At 41.7% G+C, this 21,081-nt stretch overlaps 1 protein-coding gene across 1 annotated transcript in view; it reads left to right on the top strand.

The window, feature by feature from the left end:
- Positions 1-1,220: 1,220 nt before the first annotated feature.
- TPK1 (thiamin pyrophosphokinase 1) overlaps positions 1,221-21,081 on the top strand; it is a gene marked incomplete at both ends in the record, with an annotated part of 191,218 nt that continues 171,357 nt past the window's right edge. Inside the window, 1 exon segment of the mRNA XM_079533265.1 lies at positions 1,221-1,263. Within this exon segment, the coding sequence (XP_079389391.1) occupies positions 1,221-1,263 (43 nt within the window).

Below are 21,081 nucleotides of genomic sequence, written 5' to 3'. Positions count from 1 at the left end.
GTATCTCTAAATCCAGTGTATGTGTCTCCACATTGTCCCACCCCAAAGTGCCTCTGTCAAGAGCTCGCTAAGAAAGTGTGTGGTGGCTGTTGAGAAGGACTGCATCAGAGCTCCTTCTTGCTCGAAGATTACTTCCTGGGATAGCAGCGACAAATCGGTGAGGTCCAGAAGGCAGGAGCCACGGGCTGTACTCCTTTGCTGCCCTCTACTGCAGCATAGCTTCTCTGAGCCAGAGGAATCAACTGAAGCTTCAGACAAAGCTGGAGTTGAGACCAAGGAACGCAGGCAGGGCGCAGAGACAGCCAGGGGAAGTGGGAGACAGCTTAGGGCACAGCTGCATGGGGAGTGGAGTTGGTGACTGAGATCTGTGGAGATGGCAACAGGAGGCACAGCAATGCCAAGCGCTGCTCTAGAGGGCAGAACACACCAGTCACATCCCGGGGGCTTCGAGGTCTGACCTTCCTGCTCCTTGCACAAAAAAAAAAAAAAAAAAAAAAAAAAGTATTCCATGCCTCAGGATTCTTTAATTTCTAGTTAAGAGTCTACAAGCAACTAACACCTACCTATGTAACAAATTTTGTGATATTACTATAAATTACTTTTCATCGAGCATTAAGCTGAGCGTAAATGTCACAGTTCCGCTTAGGGGCTGGGAACGGGGAGGGACAATTAACTACGGAAAACAACCACGCCACGTGTCTGCTGTTTCCCCTGTTCAGGCTCTTGGGAGCTCCGAAACAAGAAAAAAGCCAGCCTGTAAACTCCCCAAGCCGAAGTTTTGGGGCTCCGAAGCAGCGAAGCTGCGTGACAACAGCACGGGGGCTGCACGCAGGTGCTGAGGCCTCGCTGCAGGATGCAGCCGCAGCTCGAGCGACCAGATTTCTCTTTTGACAGAACTGTTCACTGCAGCTCCGCAAAGCACAACAAACCCACACGCAGCCGCCTTCCGCTGGGCCCCGCGCCACCGCCTCCGCCTGCCGCCCCGCCTTCCCGCTTCCTCAATCAAGCGCCGAGCGGCGGATCGCGGCGGGGACCGATCCTCTCGGCGTTACCGTTACCGCCTTCCGCTCCTCCCATCGGAATTGATCCCGACTGCCCGCACCCCGGCGGGAGAGGTGGGGCGTGCCCAGGTCTCTCTGTCGCCCGGCTCTTCCGGCGGAGGCGGCTGGTCGGGCGCCCGGCGTTCCGTACTCGTATCGCGCCGTGAGCAGCGAGAGGCTATGGAGCGCGTCTTTACGCCTCTGGACTGTCTCCTGCCCGCCGGTACGGTATCTCCCGCAGCCGTGGCTTGCATTCGGAGCGGGGGCGGTCCTGGGGTGGCTTGCCTCGCATTCGCTTCGCGGGCGGACGACGGCCTCGGCGTGGTGCCGGGTCCGCCAGGCGCCGCGTGGGAGCTGCGGAACGCTGCAGCGCGGGCACGGCACGTGTCCGACCGGGTTCTTCTCAGCGAGAGGCTGCTTCTGCCAGTGAAACGGCACGGCCGGTCCGATGGGTCCAACGGAGCGTGCTACCCGGGCTTAAAGTAAACTTCCTTGTGTGGGAATTCACTGCCGTTTAAACTCCTTCGGATTTAATTGCTGCCTTCGCTTAATTTGCTGGAGCTGTTTGGTATTGGCAGGTCTCGGGCCTCGCGTGGGGCTTGTGGCCTGCAGGGGATGTGTGGGACTGTCTTCTCGGTGTGCCTTTGGCTTTAGAGTTCTGAGTTCAGGCGCCGAGTTGAACCTTCGCTGTTCTGTGAAACCATCACGTGCATCCAGCTGCCTGCGCAGTGCTGCCAGGCAGGGCTTTGTGGGTTGGGTTTTCTCATATTCACTTACCTATATTTATTTATTGATGTCCTAAGCTGTTATCGAGTGTTCTGTTTCTCTATAAAGAGAAGGAGAATTTGCGTGGGAAGGAGATTACAGTGAGTTACCTTTGATTCATTGTGATGTGACATCTTCTTGTCTGAAATGAGGAATAGCTACTTACTGAAAACGTGGTAATATTGAAATGAAGGTACCTTAAGAGTTTATCCCTGGGGAAGGACTGGTGTTTCTATCTATGTTCTAAAATATTTGCTTTTGCATTTCTGTGACGTTAGGCCTAGCGTATGTTTCCTGGAAATGTTTTTTTGTCTTTATTTTATTTTTCCTCTTTTTTATGCCTGGGTGATGTTGAAGATTTAGGCTGTTCAGTTTGCAGATACCCCACAGCCCAGTCAGAACAGAGCCTTCAGCTGGGCTGCAAGAAGTGTGCTTCTTCTTGAGAAATGGCTGCTTCAAGTGTATGAACCAATGTGGTTATGCAGGGCTGTGTGCCTGCAAAACAGTGATGCTGTATCTGGAGCCTCATCGTTGTTAGTAGCCTTCCTTACCCATGGCAGCAGGGTTGGCACTGTAGAATCTTTATGGACTTTTCCAGCCCAAACTGCTCTATGATTCTCAGCATCTTGGATTGGTTATCCTGTATAAAGCATGCAAGGCTGATCAGAATAATTTTTCAATTCAACAGTTTTAATATATTGACATCCCACTTCGGGATCTCAGAAATAAAGTTTTCCACATCACATAGCTGAAATGGGGCTCCTGAATCCTTGGGAAAGTACTGGTGGGTCTTCCAAGTACTGTTGACCTTGTCTTTAATAATGTATATAGCATACAGCAATATATGGAGTGTTTCTGATCACTTTCTAAAGACCTGTGCAAATACAGCAGCATGTTATCACGAGGACAGTATGAAAGATTTGCCTGCAATGTTTGGAGGCTGTTACTTGAATTCTGTTTTTTGAGACTGTTCACAAGTACAGTGCTGATACTTGAACTAGAATGAAGCACTTAGAGGAATCTAGTATTATGTACCTGAATTTAAATTTCAGAGCCACCTGCTCTTTGGTAATTTTCTTGTGTATGTCACCCTGTGGTGACACCTGTGTTAGGTCAAAGGAGTAGAAATTTGAAGCTGCTATGCTAAACTGAAGTTCTGAGAGCTTCAGAGACTTAGAACATATTTGGTCAAACAGCTGGAGCACAGCTGAAAATCACTGTGCTACAGCCAGAGAGTTGTGTTTTGCATTTCAAAGCTGTGTTGATTTGCTTAACATAATTTAGAATGAATAACTAGGTGAAATTTCAGAGTGGGATTGAGCTCTAAATTTGAGCGTTACATACTGAAACAAATCTGTTTTACTTTCTTCGTGAAATTGTGAAGAGGCTGAGAGAAATCCAGCCTGGTGTTCTGTGTGCTGCTCTGAAAGAATCAGGTGGAAACCACAGAAAGTGAAACTGTGACTCAGCCACGTCTGTCTGTAGGAGGCTCATGGTGGATGATGTTGTTCTACAGCCTATATATCATCTCAGGAGTAGTGTAGCTTCTTCTGTGGCCTCCTTTGAGTGACTAGCTGTTTCCCTCCTGCTGTTTCTATCCTTGTCTTGCACTGTTGCCTCCTGTTGCTTATCCCAGACTGTGCTTCAGGCATTTCTGCAGAGAGATAAGTGTTTCTAATTTGTTTTGTTTCATAGCATGAACTTTAGAAGCCAAGTCTACTATTCTTGTGACTGCTTGACAGTGCCATAGTATCATAGCATACTCTAAGATTGCCCCTGAATGCCACTTGAAATTTTTCAATAATGAAGATTGCCGGCTGTATGTTTTCACAGGGAACATTTTACTTTGCATACCGTGATCCAGATTTTCCACTCATCTGCCAATGCAATTGGTGGTTTCTTACCTTGCACAGTCCTTGAAATGCTGCTCATCATTGGTTATTTCAAGTGGAATGGAGCAGAAGGGCATCCTTTTCTGTTTGCGATCAGGCAGCTCCCAGCTGTAGCCTCTTGATTTGTTCTGGTCCTTGCAGAAGGCTCACCAGACTGAGCCTCTTGTGCCTGACAGATTGATGAGTGGTTTCTCTCTCCTTGTCTACACTGCACCAAGTCTTGCAAGTGAGGACAATCACAAACTATGCTTTGGTGAGAGCTGCTGGTCTTAGCTTCTAGGACCACCAGCAAGATGCGTAGGTAACTGCATGGAATACAGTTTTGGGGATTACTCAGGAATATTAAGTGGTTAGAAAGTATGGCTGAAAACCAGAATGTGTGCATCAATGGAGGGAGACGGAGGGAGAAACAGTAGGAGCAAAAGCATGATGAAGTGATGGGAATGCGAAGTGTATGTGTATGCTGCTACAATTTTTGTGTGGGGTGCAAAAGTACATGCTCTTCTCCATGTTGTGGTAACAGTGCACCTGCTAAAGAGGAATCAGGAGGGCACCTTCTAGCACTCAGGTCCTGAGAGGAGATTTGAGGTCGGTTGTCAGCTATAAATGCCATCTGGTAGTCGACAGTTAAAACAGAAATATGGTTTTGTACATCCTTATTCAAAGTACAGGAATGTATCAGTGTGGTGTAGGTTTCTTCTCCTAAATAGAATATTCTTCAAATCCTGGTTAGCTGTTTCATGAAACAGAACTGTTCCTCAGTGTGGCATTGCCATCTGGAATCAAATCCAGTTACGCGGACCTAGGCCTGCTCCTGATTTTCTGAGGGTGTCACTGAGTGATCTGCCTGTATGCAAATTCAGTTTTATTTTGTAATTAAGTCTTCCTCTTTCCTCTTCCAGAGTTCTCAAACTGTAGCTTCATCTCACTGAAGCAAGATCATCTTCTTGTCATGAGAGAGAGAGTCACAGCCAATAGGATAAAGACTTTCAGAATTAGGTGGAAATGTATAGTTGTCCCATTGTGTAGAGGCACTGTAATATTTTGCATTGAATTTAGTGAGAAGAGAATGAGAGGAAGCAACAATACACTGAATGCTCTTTCCTTGTTCTATAAGCCCTTTGTTTTACTGAATGTCTTCTTGTGGAAGTGTTACTGACTGTAAACAAGCTACCTCTAATACAGTTGTACCACTGTGCTGCTTTTTAAAGGTTTACACTTTCTTTTTAATCTTGTTTTTCTTACATTGAAGGCTGGAAATTGAAACAGAGATGGTGAAAAAGATGTGTTTGCTGTTCACTAAATGACCTCCAGACAAGTTTCAGTAACCATCTGAGTGTTCCTTCAATGGGAGGTTTGTCTGGTCTCTATATTGCACTGTCCTGCAGATTAAAATACAAAATTCAGTGGCAGGAAATCAAGGCACATATGGGGTTAAGAAATCAACCTGCTTGTTGGCAGTTGAATGTTAAATGCTTATGTACAGAAGGTGATGGAGCCCCAGGTTATTGATTAGCTTCATAATTGTACAGGTTTTGTGTTGGGTTAGACTAGCGAAGGTTTTTAGTTGAATGAGATCATTCAGAAGCCTTGTCTGAGTTCACAAAAGCTGGAAAATGCTATCGGGGATTTTAGTCCTTTTAATTTATTTCAGGAATTCCTCAGTGAAGTTAGCAGGTGCTTCCATGTGGCTATTACATAGTTCTTTTTTCAGTTGAGATGTTTTATTTTTTTTTCCCCCCTATATGAATGTTACCTACTGCTGCAAGAAGTAGCTCCATTTGGTAGAGTTACCCAGGCTGCCCCAGTTTGTTTTTGGAGTAGTTCAGCACCTGGTCTCAAGCCCTGCTGATTGCTACTCTGCTCTGCTGGATCAGCAGTTATTCTGTAGGCTAGTTATTGGATAGATTGCTTACTGGGGCACCAGAAGCTTTAAAAATATTTCCATTGATCCTATTTATCGATAAATGTAATTGTGAATTCCACAAGGGAGAACAGAAGGCTTAAACAGCAGAGGGAGTAGTTATGCTGAACTTATGCAACATTATACCCAACTATTCTATTTCTTGTGTGTGTGTGTGTGTGTATATATATATATATATATATACACAAATATACACACAGACATATATATATATATACACATACACACATATTTTCTGAAATAAATTATCATTTTCCTGTGAGAACAAAGCTGGAACTGAATAAATACAGGATTCTGAAATACTAATAAAAGGACTCTACTCTGAAATAATGCAGTTATGCAGCCCAAATAATGTAAATTAGGACTGAGAAGAGGAATTAGAAATTCAGAAATCCAATAGAACAGTTGGTGATGTCTTGTTTGAAATTAGAAATGTAATTTTGTAGTCTAATTCTGTGATGCAGTTTCATTCCACTCCCTCGTTTTTTTTTCTCCCACTGATAAATGAATATGGAGAACATATGTTTGACTATAACAGTAACTGAAATAAGTTCTGTGTTTTGTTACTTTTCTAAAGTGGAAGAAGCTGTCAAAAGTGGATAATTTGGCAAGGAAATCCTACTGAGGGAGAGGCATGCAACTGTAGCAATGATTCGAGTCAACTCAGATAGCAAAGAAAAAGTATAAGTAGCAGGAGTAAACAAGTGGAATACCTTGCTTAGGAAGATGATGTATCTCTTGTCTTTGGGAACCTTGCCTTTAAGTGTAGACTAAGATAACTTAATCTAGAGAGGTGATTCTGAGCCACTTATCATCCCCCCCCCCCTCCCCCCCCACTATAAGGACAGAGCAAGTCCGAGACTGCCTGATGAGACTGAATGTGTACAAGTCTATGGGGCCGGATGGATGCATCCCAGAGTTCTGAAGGAGCTGGCTGAGGTGGTTACCGAGCCGCTCTCCATCATATTTGAGAAGTCGTGGCTGCCAGGTGAGGTCCTGGATGACTGGAGGAAGGGTCAGGTCACTGCCATTGACAAGAAAGGGAGCAAGGAGGACCCAGGGAACTACAGGCCGGTGAGTCTCACCTCCGTGCCTGGGAAGATCATGGAACAGATCCTCCTGGATGACATGCTTGATCACATGAAGAATGAGCATGTGATCCGAGACAGCCAGCACGGCTTCACCATGGGAAGGTCATGCTTGACCAATCTGGTGGCCTTCTGTGATGGAGTGACGGCATTGGTGGACAAAGGAAAGGTGACTGATGTCATTTAGCTGGACTTGAGCAAGGCCTTTGACGTGATCCCCCACCACATCCTTATCTCCAAATTGGAGGGATGTGGATTTGATGGGTGGACCACTGGATGGATAAGCAATTGGTTAAAAGGCCGCAGACAGAGGGTGGTCATCAATGGCTCTATGTCCAGGTGGAGGCTGGTAATGAGCGGCGTCCCCCAGGGCTCTGTCTTGGGACCGATGCTCCGTAATGTCTTTATCAACGACAGCGATGACAAAATCGAGTGCATCCTCAGCAATTTGCTGATGACACCAAGCTGAGTGGTGCACTTAACATGGTGGAAGGAAGGGAAGCCATTTAGAGGGACCTCGAGAGGCTGGAAAGGTGGGTCTGGGTGAACCTGATGAGGTTGAGCACAGCGGAGTGCAAGGTTTGGCACTTGGCCGGAGGAATCCCAGGCATCCATATAGAGTGGAAGGAGCAGTCCTTGAGAGCAGCTCTGCAGAGAAGGACCTGGGGGTCCTGATGGATGAGAAACTGAACATGAGCCAGCAGTGTGCTTCTGCAGCTCGGAAAGCAAATGAAATCCTGGGCTCCATCAGAAGAGAGGTGGCCAGCAGGGACAGGGGGGTGATTGTCCCCCTCTGCTCTGCTTTTATGAGGGCCCATCCAGAGTACTGCGTCCAGGTCTGGAGTCCCCAGTACAAGAAAGACAGAGAGCTGTTGGAGAGGGTCCGGATGAGAGCCACAAACATGATCAAGGTACTGGAGCACAGAATCACAGAATCACCCGGGTTGGAAGGGACCTCAAGGATCATGTAGTTCCAACCCCCCTGCCTAGCACCTCCCGTATGAAGACAAGCTGAGGGAGCGGGGCCTGTTCAGCCTGGAGAAAAGAAGGCTGTAGGGTGACCTCACTGCAGCCTTTCAGTACCTAAAGGGAGCCTACAATCATGAGGGGAATCAACTCTTGGAAAGGGTTGATAACTGCAGGACAAGGGGAAATGGTTTTAAATTGAGAGAGGGAAGATTTAGGTTGGATGTCAGGGGAAGTTCTTCACAGAGAGAGTGGTAAAGTGCTGGAACAGCTGCCCAGAGAGGCTGTGGATGCCCCGTCCATCCCTGGAGGTATTCAAGGCTAGGTTGGCGGGGGCCCTGGGCAGGCTGGTCTAGTACTAAATGGGGAGGTTGGTAGCCCTGTATTTGGCAGGGGGTTGGAGATTCATGATCCTTGAGGTCCCTTCTAACCTGGGCCATTCTGTGCTTCTGCATTTAGTCTGAGGAATGGGCTGGATGACCTTCTGAAGACCTTCCTGTACAAAAGTGGAGGAGATTGAGTTATGTATTTAAGAGTCAGAGAATCACAGGGTTGGAAACAACCTATAAGATCATCTAGTCACGTATGTTGGGTCAGAGAGAGCTTTTTGTATGGGTATTAAGAAGGAAAGGGAAGGACCTGCTGTTTCAGCAGACCTTTTTATTCCGTTCATTATAGTTAGAGCTGGTGTGCTCAAACAAGCAGCAGCTGCCTTGCGTTTAAAAGTTTTCAGTTTTTAAATTGCTAATGCTTCCTTCTGCAGTCTGCATTAGTAGACTTGGTGTTTGTCCAAAAGTGATTTTTAGCAAAATTATATGACACTGAAAGCACACAGATGTGTGAAATATGGTAGGAGGAGTGGAGCTCCATAACTCTGAAATAGGAGAACTATGTACAGTTATGAAGAATTGACCCGGCAGTGAAGCACGTCTCTGAGAATGCACTTTATCAGTTTCTGTACTATTGCTAATTGGGATTTAAATTGTTACAGATGTCAGAGAGATTACCTTGGAAACAAATCCATAATTTTTCAGGTTCTCTTTCTTTGATAGTTTTTACAGATTGTTGATGAGAAGCAGAATGTGTACCCATACAGATAGAGACAGAAGATTTCTAGGAAACTACTTTTGACTGCATTAAAAAGAAACTTTCCTTCAGAAGGAGTCTCCCGTTTTCTGAATGTAAACATCGGCAACTGAATGCATTTACAAGGAATTTAAGTTAACTCATCTGCTTTATACTATGGAATTAGTTATTCAGTTTCATATGTTTCACCTTAGAGAATAACTCTGTTGTTCGTGCAGTTATACGGTTATCTCCAGTGAGAATGCATGCCTCCATCTACAGCATTCCTGATGATTTGTGCTACAGCAGTTACATAAACTGAAAAGTATTCATGTGCTGCATTGAGAGATGGCTGAGTTTCTTTTCAGCTTGAAAATTCAGCATCGATGGCAGCACTGTTAAAACATGTCAGCGCTTGGACAGTGTGCAGCAAACCACTGGCTCCATGGTGGCTTGGTGCACAAGGTGTGATTTTGAAACTACTGATACTTTTATTATGCAACTATTTTTCTTCCTTTTCCAGTTGCTATGTATTTAGTTTGAGCTACTAATCTATGTACTCCTTGATATCTCACAATGAGAAGCAGCTAGGCTTAGACTGTGAGTTATACTTTACCTATGAATCTGTCTGGAAATCTGGTCTATTGTTATGGTCCTACTGCTTGGTGGTTCGGAACTGTTTCATAGAAATAAAGTACGCTGAGATGGTAAGGGAGGAGGGGGCCAGGAGGAATACTTCCTAAGCTGCTCTGTCACAAGTTACTGAAGTCTGGAGTAGCAAAAGCTATGTGTTCTTGGATATTTTTTGTTTCCCTAGGGAAGGGAATGGGGCTTTTTCTGCTGTCACTCTAAAGTAGGCTGTTAATACAGATGTCATTTTAGGTAATAACAGCAAAAAATGCAAACAGGAAAGAAACAGAGCAAGATGCAGAAATAAGTACAGTTAGCTACTAAGTGATACATTGATTTGAATTTATTTGACAGATGTTGCAAATCATTTATTTTTAGGAAAGACAATGCTGTGCCTGAGAAGAAAAGGAGATATTTAATTCTTCAGAGGCTTAAAATTTGTTTTCCTAATTGTTTGTGACATTTTGTCACTATGGACTACCTTACATGACAGAAGTTAATAGCCAGACTCCTGTGAGAGTGAAACATGAAATGAATGAGTTTAAGGTTTGAAATGTGTTAGTATAAGCACCAAATCTTAAAATTATATCAGAGTTACAGAATAAGATCATAAAATCATAGGTTTGGGTTGGAAAGGACCTTCATCTAGTTCTAACGCCCCTTCTATAGGGAGGGATACCTCCCAGTAGACCAGGTTGCTCAAAGCCACATCCAGCCTGGCCTTGAATGTCTCCAGGGAAGGGCATCCACAACCTCCGAGGTTGTGGCACTTGGGCTCAGGCAATCCCAGGTATTTATACAGACTGGAGGAAGATCTCCTTGAGAGCAGCGCTGCGGAGAAGGACTTGGGGGTCCTGGTGGATGAGAAGCTGGACATGAGCCAGCAGTGTGTGCTTGCAGCCCGGAAGGCCAGCTGTGTTCTGGGCTGCATTAAAAATGGGGTGACCAGCAGGGAGAGGAGGTGATCGTCCCCCTCTACTTGGCTCTTGTGAGGCCCCATCTGCTGCACTTCGTCCAGGCCTGGGGCCCCCAGCACAAGAAAGATGCAGAGCTCTTGGAGGGGGTCCAGAGGAGAGCCACAAAAGTGATCAGAGCACTGGAGTACCTCTCCTATGGAGAAGGGTTGAGGGAACTGGGCTTTTTTAGCTTGGAGAAGAGAAGGCTCTGAGGAGACCTCATTGTGGCCTTCCAGTACGTGAAGGGAATGTATAAACTGGAGGGGGAACGGCTGTTTGTGAGGGTGATGGTGATAGGAAGGGGAATGGTTTTAAACTGAGACGGGAGATTTGGGTTGGATATGAGGAGGAAGTTTTTCACCCCGAGGGTGGTGATGCACTGGAACAGGTTGCTCAAGGAGGCTGAGGATGCCCCATCCCTGCAGGTATTCAAGGCCAGGGTGGATGTGGCTCTGGGCAGCCTGGTCTGGTGGCGACCCTGCACATAGCAGGGGGTTGAAACTAGATGTCCTTTGAGGTCCTTTTCAACCCAGACCATTCTGTGATTCTATGAACATCTCTGGGAACCTGTTCCAGTGTCTCACCACCCTCAGAGTAACAATTTCTTCCTAATACCTAGTCTGAATCTAGCCTCTTCCAGTTTAAAGCCATTTCCTGTTGCTGTATGACTTTTCATGAAGTCCCTCCCCATCTTTCTTGATGGGGACCTTCCCTTCAAAGGTCAAAGGTCCTCCCGGAGCTTTCTATTCTCAAGGCTGAAAAGCCCCGTCTCTCTCAGCCTGTCCTTGTAGGGGTGGCGTTCAAGTTTTCTGATTATCTTTGTGGCCCTCCTCTCAAACTGCTTTAACAGCTCTTTGTCCTTCTTTTGCTGGGACCCCTGAAGTGGAGCAGTACACAGGGTGAGGTCTCGCAAGAACATAGCTGAGGGACAGAATCACCTCCCTCAACCCGCTGGCCGTGCTTCTCTTGATGCAACCCAGGGTATGGTTGGCCTTTTGGGCTGCAAGCGCATGTTGCTGACTCATTTTGAGTCTTAAACTAGCACCCCCAAATCCTTCTCATGAGGGCTGCTCTCCAGCCATTCTCTACCCAGCCTGTGTCTGTGCTTGGTATAGCCCTGACTCGGGTGCAAGACAGTGTACTTAGTCTTGCTAAACTTCCTGAGATTGGCATTGGCCCACCTCTCAAGCCTGTCCAGGTCTCTCTGGTTAGCATCCCTACCCTCTAGCGTGTCAGCTGCACCACTCAGCTTGGTGTCATTTTGATGAAGGTACACTCAATCTCACTGTCCATGTCACCTCCAATGATGTTAAATAGCACTGGTCCCAGCACTGATCCCTGAGAAATGTCACTCATCACTGGTCTCCATTTGGATGTTGATCCATTGACAGCAACTCTGAGTGCAACCATCCAGTTAATACCTTATCATCTGAGTGGTCTGTCCATTAAATCAATTTTTCTCCACATTGGTGATAGGATGTTGTACACAAATGTACACAAATGTCAGATGTATTTGTGTACACAAATGTACACAAATGTCAGATGCTTTGCATAAATCCAGGTAGGTCATTTCAATTATTCTTCCTCTCTCTGCCGATGCTGTAACTCCATCATAAAAGGCCACTAAGTTAGTCAAGCACAATTTGCCCTTGCTGAAACCACGTTGGTTACCACCATCACCATCTCATCTTTATTTTCCATGTGCCTCACTAGGGCTTTCAGGAGGATCTGCTCCATAATCTTGCCAGGCACAGTGGTGAGACTGACTGGTCTGTAGTTTCCTGAATCTTCTTTTTTTTTTCCTTCTTTCCCCTTTTCCAGTCAGTGGGAAGATGATGGGGAAGCAGTGCAAGATAACTACAAGTTAGAGGGGCAGACATAATAAGATAGAATTGTGAATGTGAAATGGATTTATATGGAACTTTGTAATTCTGAAGCTTAATTTTCAAGTTGGAGGCTGAACTTTGAGTGGAATTATTGCTGTGTTATTTTAGCATTCTCAAGTCTTCACAGGCTATTTGTGCCAGAGGATGGAGATGACAAAATGCTCCTGCCTTGCACACTCCTCAGTATCATCCTGCACAGAGAAGTCCCTGTCTGGATCTGGTGTTTCCTTGCAGTTCTGCTCAGCACAGAAGTGTTCAGAGTCTGTGCAGAGGTGTGTCTGTCTGACAGCACTGACAGCCAGAGAAACAGAGGCTAAAGAAGCCCCAGTGTTTGGCAGAGATATTTTGCTGGTTGTTACATGTGTAGATCTTTACATGTAGATGAGATTTCAGAGGTAGATAAAAACATACTGTTTGGGAAAGACTTCACTTCTGTTCTTGAGATCTAACTTTTATTGTCCCAGTCTTCTATAATATTTTCTATATACTGGAGGAGTCTTTTCATTTGAGAATGATATTGTGCTAAACGATACGTGTCTTTTCAAGTGACCTTTATATTGGTATCAGTCATTCTTAACCTCTTTCAGGAAGTTGTGTTATCTGAATGTGTTCCATATGTGAAAATTTACCATCCTTAGAACTTTCTACACTTTCAGATGGATGCTAATGTTATTAAATTCCTGATGCAGTTATGGTCATGACTGCTTTTTTGGAATTTAAAATGATGTTACAATTTTGCTCAAAAAATAGTACAAACACTGCCTCAAAAGTTCTGTCAATCACAAATAAAAAAATGGTATTGAAGAACTGAGGTCAGAATTGCTGTATTGGAAGACATGAGTTTTAAATAGTAGGAGTTCAGGTGCTGTGAGAGGATGCATCATCAGAACCTGTAGTGTCTTCTGAAGGTTTCAATTCCCAGTCCTTACTAAGTGAGGCAACCTATGTGGAAATAATTTGAAAATAACCTTGAAGGTTTTTGTGAATGGATTTGAGAGTTTTTGTGAATTATTTGAGAGTGAATGGGTGTGCATCAGAACCTAATTAATTTTGCTGAGGAAAATGTAAATGTCAGTTGCGTTCTACCAAACGCACCCATCTACATTTCAAATTGTGAGTGAGGTCCAGTGAGCATACAAGCTGCTTAACATCATCTTACTGTCTTACATCTTTTGTTTCTGTGATGTATGGCATTTGATTTTTCTTGAAAATGAAGTCAGCACTGGAAAGTATGCATTGCAGCTGCAGGCCTTGCTTAGTTAATGTGTCCAGAAAAGCTGATGTAACCAAACTAATTCAGAACTTTTAGTTAAAAGGGTGGTTATTTCATCTTCCAGTGGTTTATAGAGTTTCATGTTAGACTTGATAGCTCCTTCATTTGTTAGAAACTTGTTGACCTCTTCAGAGTCTTGCTTAACCTATTTTAAATTGAAAAATCCTATTGGAAGTGTGAAATACACAACTGTTTTCAATGCTGATTTGATGCTGATTTGCACCTGTTGTGCATGCCCCAGTCTTCTTTCTTGGTGGATAATATTCTGCTGGTTTAGGGCTATAATGAAATGTCTCAAATCTTTTCTGTCTGTGTGGCTTCTTTAATAAACTTCTAAAATTCCGTATGTGTGATTGATAAGAACTGTTAAAATTCCCTGGTGATGTTTGAGATTGTACAAGGAATAAAGAACCGTTGCCTGAGAGTTGGATCTTCAAATCAAGAGAATTCTTGTGCTGGAGGGGAAAGATCTGCCTTGCTTTTAAGTATGTTTGGGGTATTTGGAGTTAGTAACAGTTTGATACTGTTGACATGAGGAAGTTTATTTAAAGATACGAGCTATGCTATGTAAGTAAACTTTTGTAAATCCCTTTATGGACTCTGTTTAGTGATATGAAAGCAGCTTACTCAATCTGACTTCAATGTGTTCTTAAGAAAAAATGCTTAGTAAAACCCAAGTAAGCCTAGTGGCAGCTGCAACAAGAGAGTCTATGAAACTTTCTGTAGTAATATAGTTAAGTATCCAGATACCAATTTGCCTTTTCTTGGACATGATCCTTTCTTGGGAGTGGAGAGCTGAGAGACAGGGATCTAGGCTTACAGTGTGAAGATTAATGATGTGGAAATTGGTTGCAAAATCATTTAAGATTTCATTAACCCTGGTTTGAACAGTGGAGCAGAATTTTGGGAACTTCATGGCAGCTTATGATTTGAGGAGTTGACTTCCTCCTTTCTGTTTCTTGCTTCCTGTGGAGATGCTCTGGAACATCCTTCACGCCTTACAGTGCTCAGAAAAGTGCATGTGATTCTACAGAGAGGCGGTTAGTGCGTGTAGCACCACGTGCCCCTGAAGGTGTCCCTGTAGAGTATGCTTCTGCTCGTGGAGTTTATCATAATGTTGGTTCAATTTCAGTCATGTTGTTTTTCGTTGTCCTTTTAGAATTTGGAATAGTTATTTTCATTACCATAAATCTAATAACTTCTTTAATATTAAAATTACTTTTTCAGGGAACAAGACAGAACAGAATCACCTACTTTTGCAGTAAAACAGATGTGGCCCTTTAAGGCAACATCTTTAAGGTATCTTAGCAACTGTTTCTTCAGGAGCTTTGGTGGAACTTAAATGTACGAGTCTCATTACATGTAATAGGACCTGTGTATAAAAAGTTGCACGTTGTTAATATTGCCATCTTTAACAACTGAATAACTATAATAATTGTAGCATTCAAGTCCCTGTAAATGTTCTGTCAGTGGAAATGCTGCCTATACACAGCATGGTGCTGGAAATACCCCTCCTCCTGGTTGCTCTGAGGCTATTATACTATAACCATGCTGGTAGGGTAGTGCTCTTCACAGGACCTGTGTCTTTGGATACTTGCTTTGACATACTTACCCCATACTGGCTTGACAATTACTGTCTTACTCAGAATTCTGAGTGTACAGGTTAGTGTTCTGTAAATGTTAGCTAAGCACTGCAATTTACATGTGATTGAGATATGCGGGATAATTTTTATACTTGTAAACAGCGAGACTTCATCCTATCCAGACCTGATCTTTCTAATGTACAGGATAAGTGTGGGCTATTTTGGTCTTTATAATGTGCAAAATATGTTTATAGGCTGGCTGAGAGGGCTGAAAACTAATTACTGAGAAAGTGCTTATTTCTCTTCTCTTGAGAACACACCATTCAATGCTTCATTATTAACCATCTCATGTTATAGGTGTGCTTGCTGTTAAGCAGACAGTGCTCCAAGTTGTTCAAAGGTTTGATGAGCAAAGAAAGCTTCTGAATAACATGACAAGGTATCTTTCATTTTTTCTTGCTAGCATAGCGTGTTCGGTTTTTAAGGAATGTCAGAACGAACTCATTGGCAGCACTGACTGAGTCCTGGCATGGGTCAGTGCTCTCAGTCTCTTATACGGACCTTTCTGAACCAGGGGCATTAAGTGCTTGTGTGCATACTAGCTCCTGATAGTATCGAGTAGGAGACTCGCATAATGTAAATTGCTTTGATAAGTATAAATGCCCAGATTTTTCTTCAAGTTAGGTGGATATAGGGTAGTGATATAAGAAAAATGAGATGTCGTCTGCCCTGATTCTGTACAGTCAGAAAAAATATTTTGTAAAATGATACAAGCTTTAATGTTGCGTGTGTCAGTTGTGTTTTAGGTAAGCATCTACCCTCTTAAGCATCATAGATTTTTAAGAATGATTAGCTAAATGAAATAGAAAGCTTACTGCTTTTTCAGCATTCACTACTAACAAACCCTTGCCTTTAGTTTTGTTTCTGGTGCTCATGAAATCTCTCCTTATTCTTAGAAAAAGCACTTTTAATATTTAATATTTGATGGCAAAATGTTTCTTATATCTTTACTGTTGATAGACTAATTGTTTTCATGCCTTTAGTACTATCTTGTTAACTTTATAAACCATTTTTCCACATAATCTACAGAATTTTCTGTGCATTTTGTTGTGTTGTCTGCACCATCTTTGCAAAACTTTCTGAATTAGCATTTTTATTGTTGTATTGGATTTTATTTTTTAATGCAGAAATTAAGCATAAATAAAATTGATAAAAATCAGTGTTATCAATAGGTGGTACTTCCAGTCATCACTAGAAGTCTATACATCCATACTGAAGATGGTTGTAAGTTTGGAGATGATAACAGATCTTAAATATTATGTGTAATAATGGAGTGCTATTTTCTTGAAATCGTCAGTATTTTTTTTGCTGTTGACAACCAATGTGGATGATGGTTTTACAAGAAAAGAGGTGTGTGCAGTTATTGTTTCCTCCAGTATGTATTTTATTGCCGTTTTCTGTGTGGTTAAAGTCAACAGAAGGATCTAGTTCTTCATAGACACAAAACAGATGCCACAAGCAGACATGCTGAGGCTCCTGGAATACTTTCCAGTATTCCTTTCCTTTCCCCAAAAGTATGTAGAACAAATGGAATGGGGTAATTGTGGTAGACAGCACATCTTCTTCAGCCTTTACACCTTTAATGGTAATAGTGCTTTCTTGTGGATTTGCATGCACCTGAGCCAGAAAAAGTGTCTTAGATTGTGACACAGTAATCGTGTGTTTCAGAGTCCTGTTGTTTGTTCTACCAGTACACTACCAGGTCATTCATGACTCTTGGAAGCAAATCTTTCTTTGATGCTGGATGAACCAAACTGGATGTATGTGTGAAATACTGTCTGTTGGTGTGGACTGTTTTCATACAAGGAAAGTAAGCAGGTTAGAACTGCAGCCTGGAAAAGAGAAGGCTGAGAGGAAATGCACTACAAGCCTATAAAATTGTAACTATTACCAGGCAGGAAAAAAAAACAAAACAAAACAGAATTGAAGCAAGTAAAGTAATTTTTGTGTAGTACAGTTAAATTATAAACTTACAGCCACAGATATGGGGTAAATTGTAAGTATTAAGAGTTTCAGTAGGATTAGAAATGTTTGTGAAGGAGTAAATAGCAATGGTTCTTAAAGGCCTGCCTGCAGCCTCTGGTTCAGGGAGATCCCTGGTCACAAGTGGCTAGATAATACAATAAGAGAAGCTCTGCTTTATGCGAGTTTGGTTTCTTTTTCTCTTCCCAAAGCTTGTATGCTGTAATGTTAGTAATTGCAAAAATCAGAACAATGGGATAGGTAGACGTCTTTTATGTATTTTCATTTAAACATATATATTATATTATATATATTATGATTATAATATATATATTTATGATATCATAATATATTTATGATAATGACAAAGCACTGAGGAAAATAATGCAAGAAAGTGATTAAGTCTCTTGAGGAAAAAAAAAAAAGCCTGAATACTTCGTTACTTGAAAGCTGTGTTAAAACAAAGAAAATCTAGTTTTAGTGTGGCTGTTCAATTTGCAGAAATTTAGTCTGCTGGTAGAATTCCTACTTTATTACCTGAGCTCAGGAAAAATACATCAAAAAACGTCCTGCAGCATGCAGTGTATTCTAGCCTTACTTAGGGATGGGAAAGAAGTTGTAATTAGTTACAGGCATGTTTGAAAATAAAAAGATTATTTTTGACCATAAAGAATTATGGCTTACAATGCATATTTCCCATCAGAACAGGGTGATAAAAAGCTTGTTTGCTAACTGATCTTCCACCAAAAGCAGAGATACTACGCAACTATCTGTCAACACTGTGGGCCAGCTACAGGAAAAACCCTGTTGAGTATAGACCTAAAGAGAATTGATTACTGATCAACACGTTTTCTTTAGTTTAATTCTTCTTCAAACCTTGTGAAATGACATCTAGTCAACAGTCCACTTGAACTTTGGAACGCAGTGGTGGAAGAGTGGAAGAACCTTTGTTTTGTGGTCCTGTAGCATTAATGCTTGGGAGAGCCTGCTACTTTGCAGCCAGTAAATAGTTGTTTTACTCTCAATTCTAAAATGCTGTGACTATGTTGAGAAGCAGGGAAGTTACTGATACCTGTTACCTCTCAGAACTCAGTCTTCAGGGCCGCAACACAGAATTGCTGTTGAGCTTGGCTGTTCAGGTTCTTAGTCCCTCCTGATAGTTGAATAGTGTGGTGAATATATTCCAAAATGGAAAAGGAACAATAAGTTGATAGACTGCTTTATGCATTCGAGTATTAGATTGTGTGATCTTATAACTCGATAGGGATAGCACGGCTTTTTGCTTTTCAAATGAAATGCTGCAGTCTGGCAACAAAAGATCATACCGCCCAATGAATCTTACTGAATATGTAGTGAGTGCAACTCCCTTAGTTGTCAGATCATTGTGAAAGTTACATGAAGGAAGAAGGTTGACTGGGACATCTATTTGATGATAGATTAGATCGCAGTATTTGATCCCTTCTTTGCTTTCAACTATCTTCTCTCTTTCCATGTTAGATTTGTTTCTGATTTTGAAACTTTTGGTTTCTTAATTTTTGGTTTCTTAAGATCCTTCCTGGCTTGATTCTGTTTGTGTTTGTGTATGTTTCTTCAAGCTTGAGCTTTATATTAAGAAAGATGTTTGGAATTATATCCTTATTATCCTTACATTTAATGAATGTTTTATGCTAATTCCTAAATAAATGTTAATAAAAATTGTAATAGAAAATGTTTGTGTAGGTGTAAACAAATACACGTGTTTCAAGTGAAATTTCAAGGAAAACCTACTGGAAAAAAAAGGATGCTTAGGAAAAGTTCATTAAAATAAAATGTAGGTCTGTTTGTGTTAAGGTGGTTGTGAAAGGAATGAGAAACTGCAAAGTTAGATTATTTACATGTTGGTCTATTTATGAGAAAATAGTCCACTGACCAGTATGATGTTTCTAGCTCATTCCCTGAAATTAAGGTTGTTACAGCAGTGATCTGTTTAACTTCCTAGGCTGAACCTCCCAGGCCTCTTCTTTGTAGTGCAAGTTAAACAGAAAATGTTATCTTTCAGTAAGATGAAATACTCAATTTGTATCATACTTTCCCTTGCTAGAACTGGGGGAACATAGTTCAGTTCTTCGTCATTAGAATGGCTAAAACAATGGAAAGTGCTCAAACAAACTTGAATCCACTAAAATTCTTTGAAACAATGCTAGCAGCTTTGTTAATTTTCCAAAAGAAAAAAAATATATGTTCTTCAGGGGATAGTTATTGGTTATTTCCTGCTGAGAATTAGGAATTGCTTTGATCTTCAGGAGAGTCTTAATGCAGTGCAGTTAATTAGGTTATAAGCGTACAGACTCAACCTTGCTATGACTCTTCAAATAACTCTGAAGCAAGATTGCCACAAAAACCTTGGGAAGGATTTGCATTTAATCACTTATATTAATTTAAATCTTCTCCTCCTGCATAAGATTTTGTGAGGGACTAATAAATCACGGATTTTTGATATTAAAAAAGGTTTTTTTTTTTGCTGTGCTTGTTCTATAGAATCTGGTGGTGACTTCATTGAAAATATTATCCAGTGTTTTGAATTAAAGCCCCTGAAATTGCTTGCTCTTTGTTTGATTTGTTGATTGTTTGAATTTTTCTTAAAGTGTGTTGCTCATCTGTACCATTTTATTCTTTTGTTGCTGTAAACTTTGTCAAATAACAAATGGCCATGTTCTGTCTGCATTATCTTTTAGAGCTATTTTTAAAAATAGTTTTAAAGAAATTCTGCTTTTGTGAGACAGCTATAAGTAGTCTTCCAAGCAGATACTGAAACTCAGTAAACAACCGCATCTCTTGTTTCAGAAACTTTTTATTTTTTTCCCGTTTTTTCTTTCTCCACCTGCAACTTTTAAAATCAAGTGCTGTATCATGGCCTGTAGGACCCTTGTCCTCACATGCAGACCTGCTGGTCAGGTACATTCTCATCATGTAGAGGAGAGTAGTTGGCAGTTCAGAGTTTCTTCCTTTAAAAAAAGCAACAGCAACAACAACAAACAAGTGAATTAACTCTGCTTTCCTGATGTGAATTGAGTATTGCTTCTGTGTGATCAGTGGGTGCCACCAGCGCAACTAACAGAGCCAAAATAAGAAAGGGTATGAAAAACATGTGAGATGACAACAGAATGGTGACCTATGGATTGATGATTCACATGCGCTGCCATTGCAGATAGTTTCAATACTAACATGCATGGAAAAATAAGCGAGTAATCATACGTGAATTATTTATGAAAGCCTTCTGATTCTTCAAAACATTTCTGCAGTGATCAAGGTTAAAGGTTTATATGACTAGCTTGTGATGTCTGTAGAAAAACATATGTATGGCAGATAGAAATCATAGCTGAAAGTCAGTTGAAATAAAGTCAGTTAGAAAGTCAGTCAGATAAAATGCTTAAGGTGAGTCAACAGTATCCACATCTTTACCTTAGCAAAGCCGAAATCTGTTACTCAAATGAATAAGTAACTTAAAAATTCACTTGACATTTTGAGGAATTCAAAAGAATAAGTCCTTATAACACTATGGATGGGAACTGCTTTGCAATGACATTCAAGTTATGCTTGCTTCTGGAAAAGGTGTTTTGAAAAGTGAGGATATGGTTCATAAATCATTGCAAGTGTTTTCAACTCACATTGTTAATGACTTAACAGAAAATGAAATGGCATACTTTTTGTTCTTCCTCCTTTTTGATTTTTTTTTTTTTTTTTACACTAAAAATAAAAGAATTGAAGCAAATTGAAAAGAAAATGTCTTAAATAGTGGAGTGCAGAGTAGACAAGTTGCAAGTAAGTTACAGCTGTAATAGGAATGTGTATTTTGAACTTTGAGAATGTAGTGTGTTTGAAACTGATCTAACATTTGCTTATACACTCAGCCAGGGGAGCGTCAAAATGAAATATGAATTGCAAAATAATGTTAGTTCAGTTTCATCATAACTCTAACAAAAATTCTGTTTTTTATTTTCTGGTGGAATTT

The sequence above is a fragment of the Tetrao urogallus genome (assembly GCF_951394365.1).
Source record: "Tetrao urogallus genome assembly, chromosome: 3".
Lineage (NCBI taxonomy): Eukaryota > Metazoa > Chordata > Aves > Galliformes > Phasianidae > Tetrao > Tetrao urogallus.
This window is presented reverse-complemented; position numbering and strand designations above follow the sequence as displayed.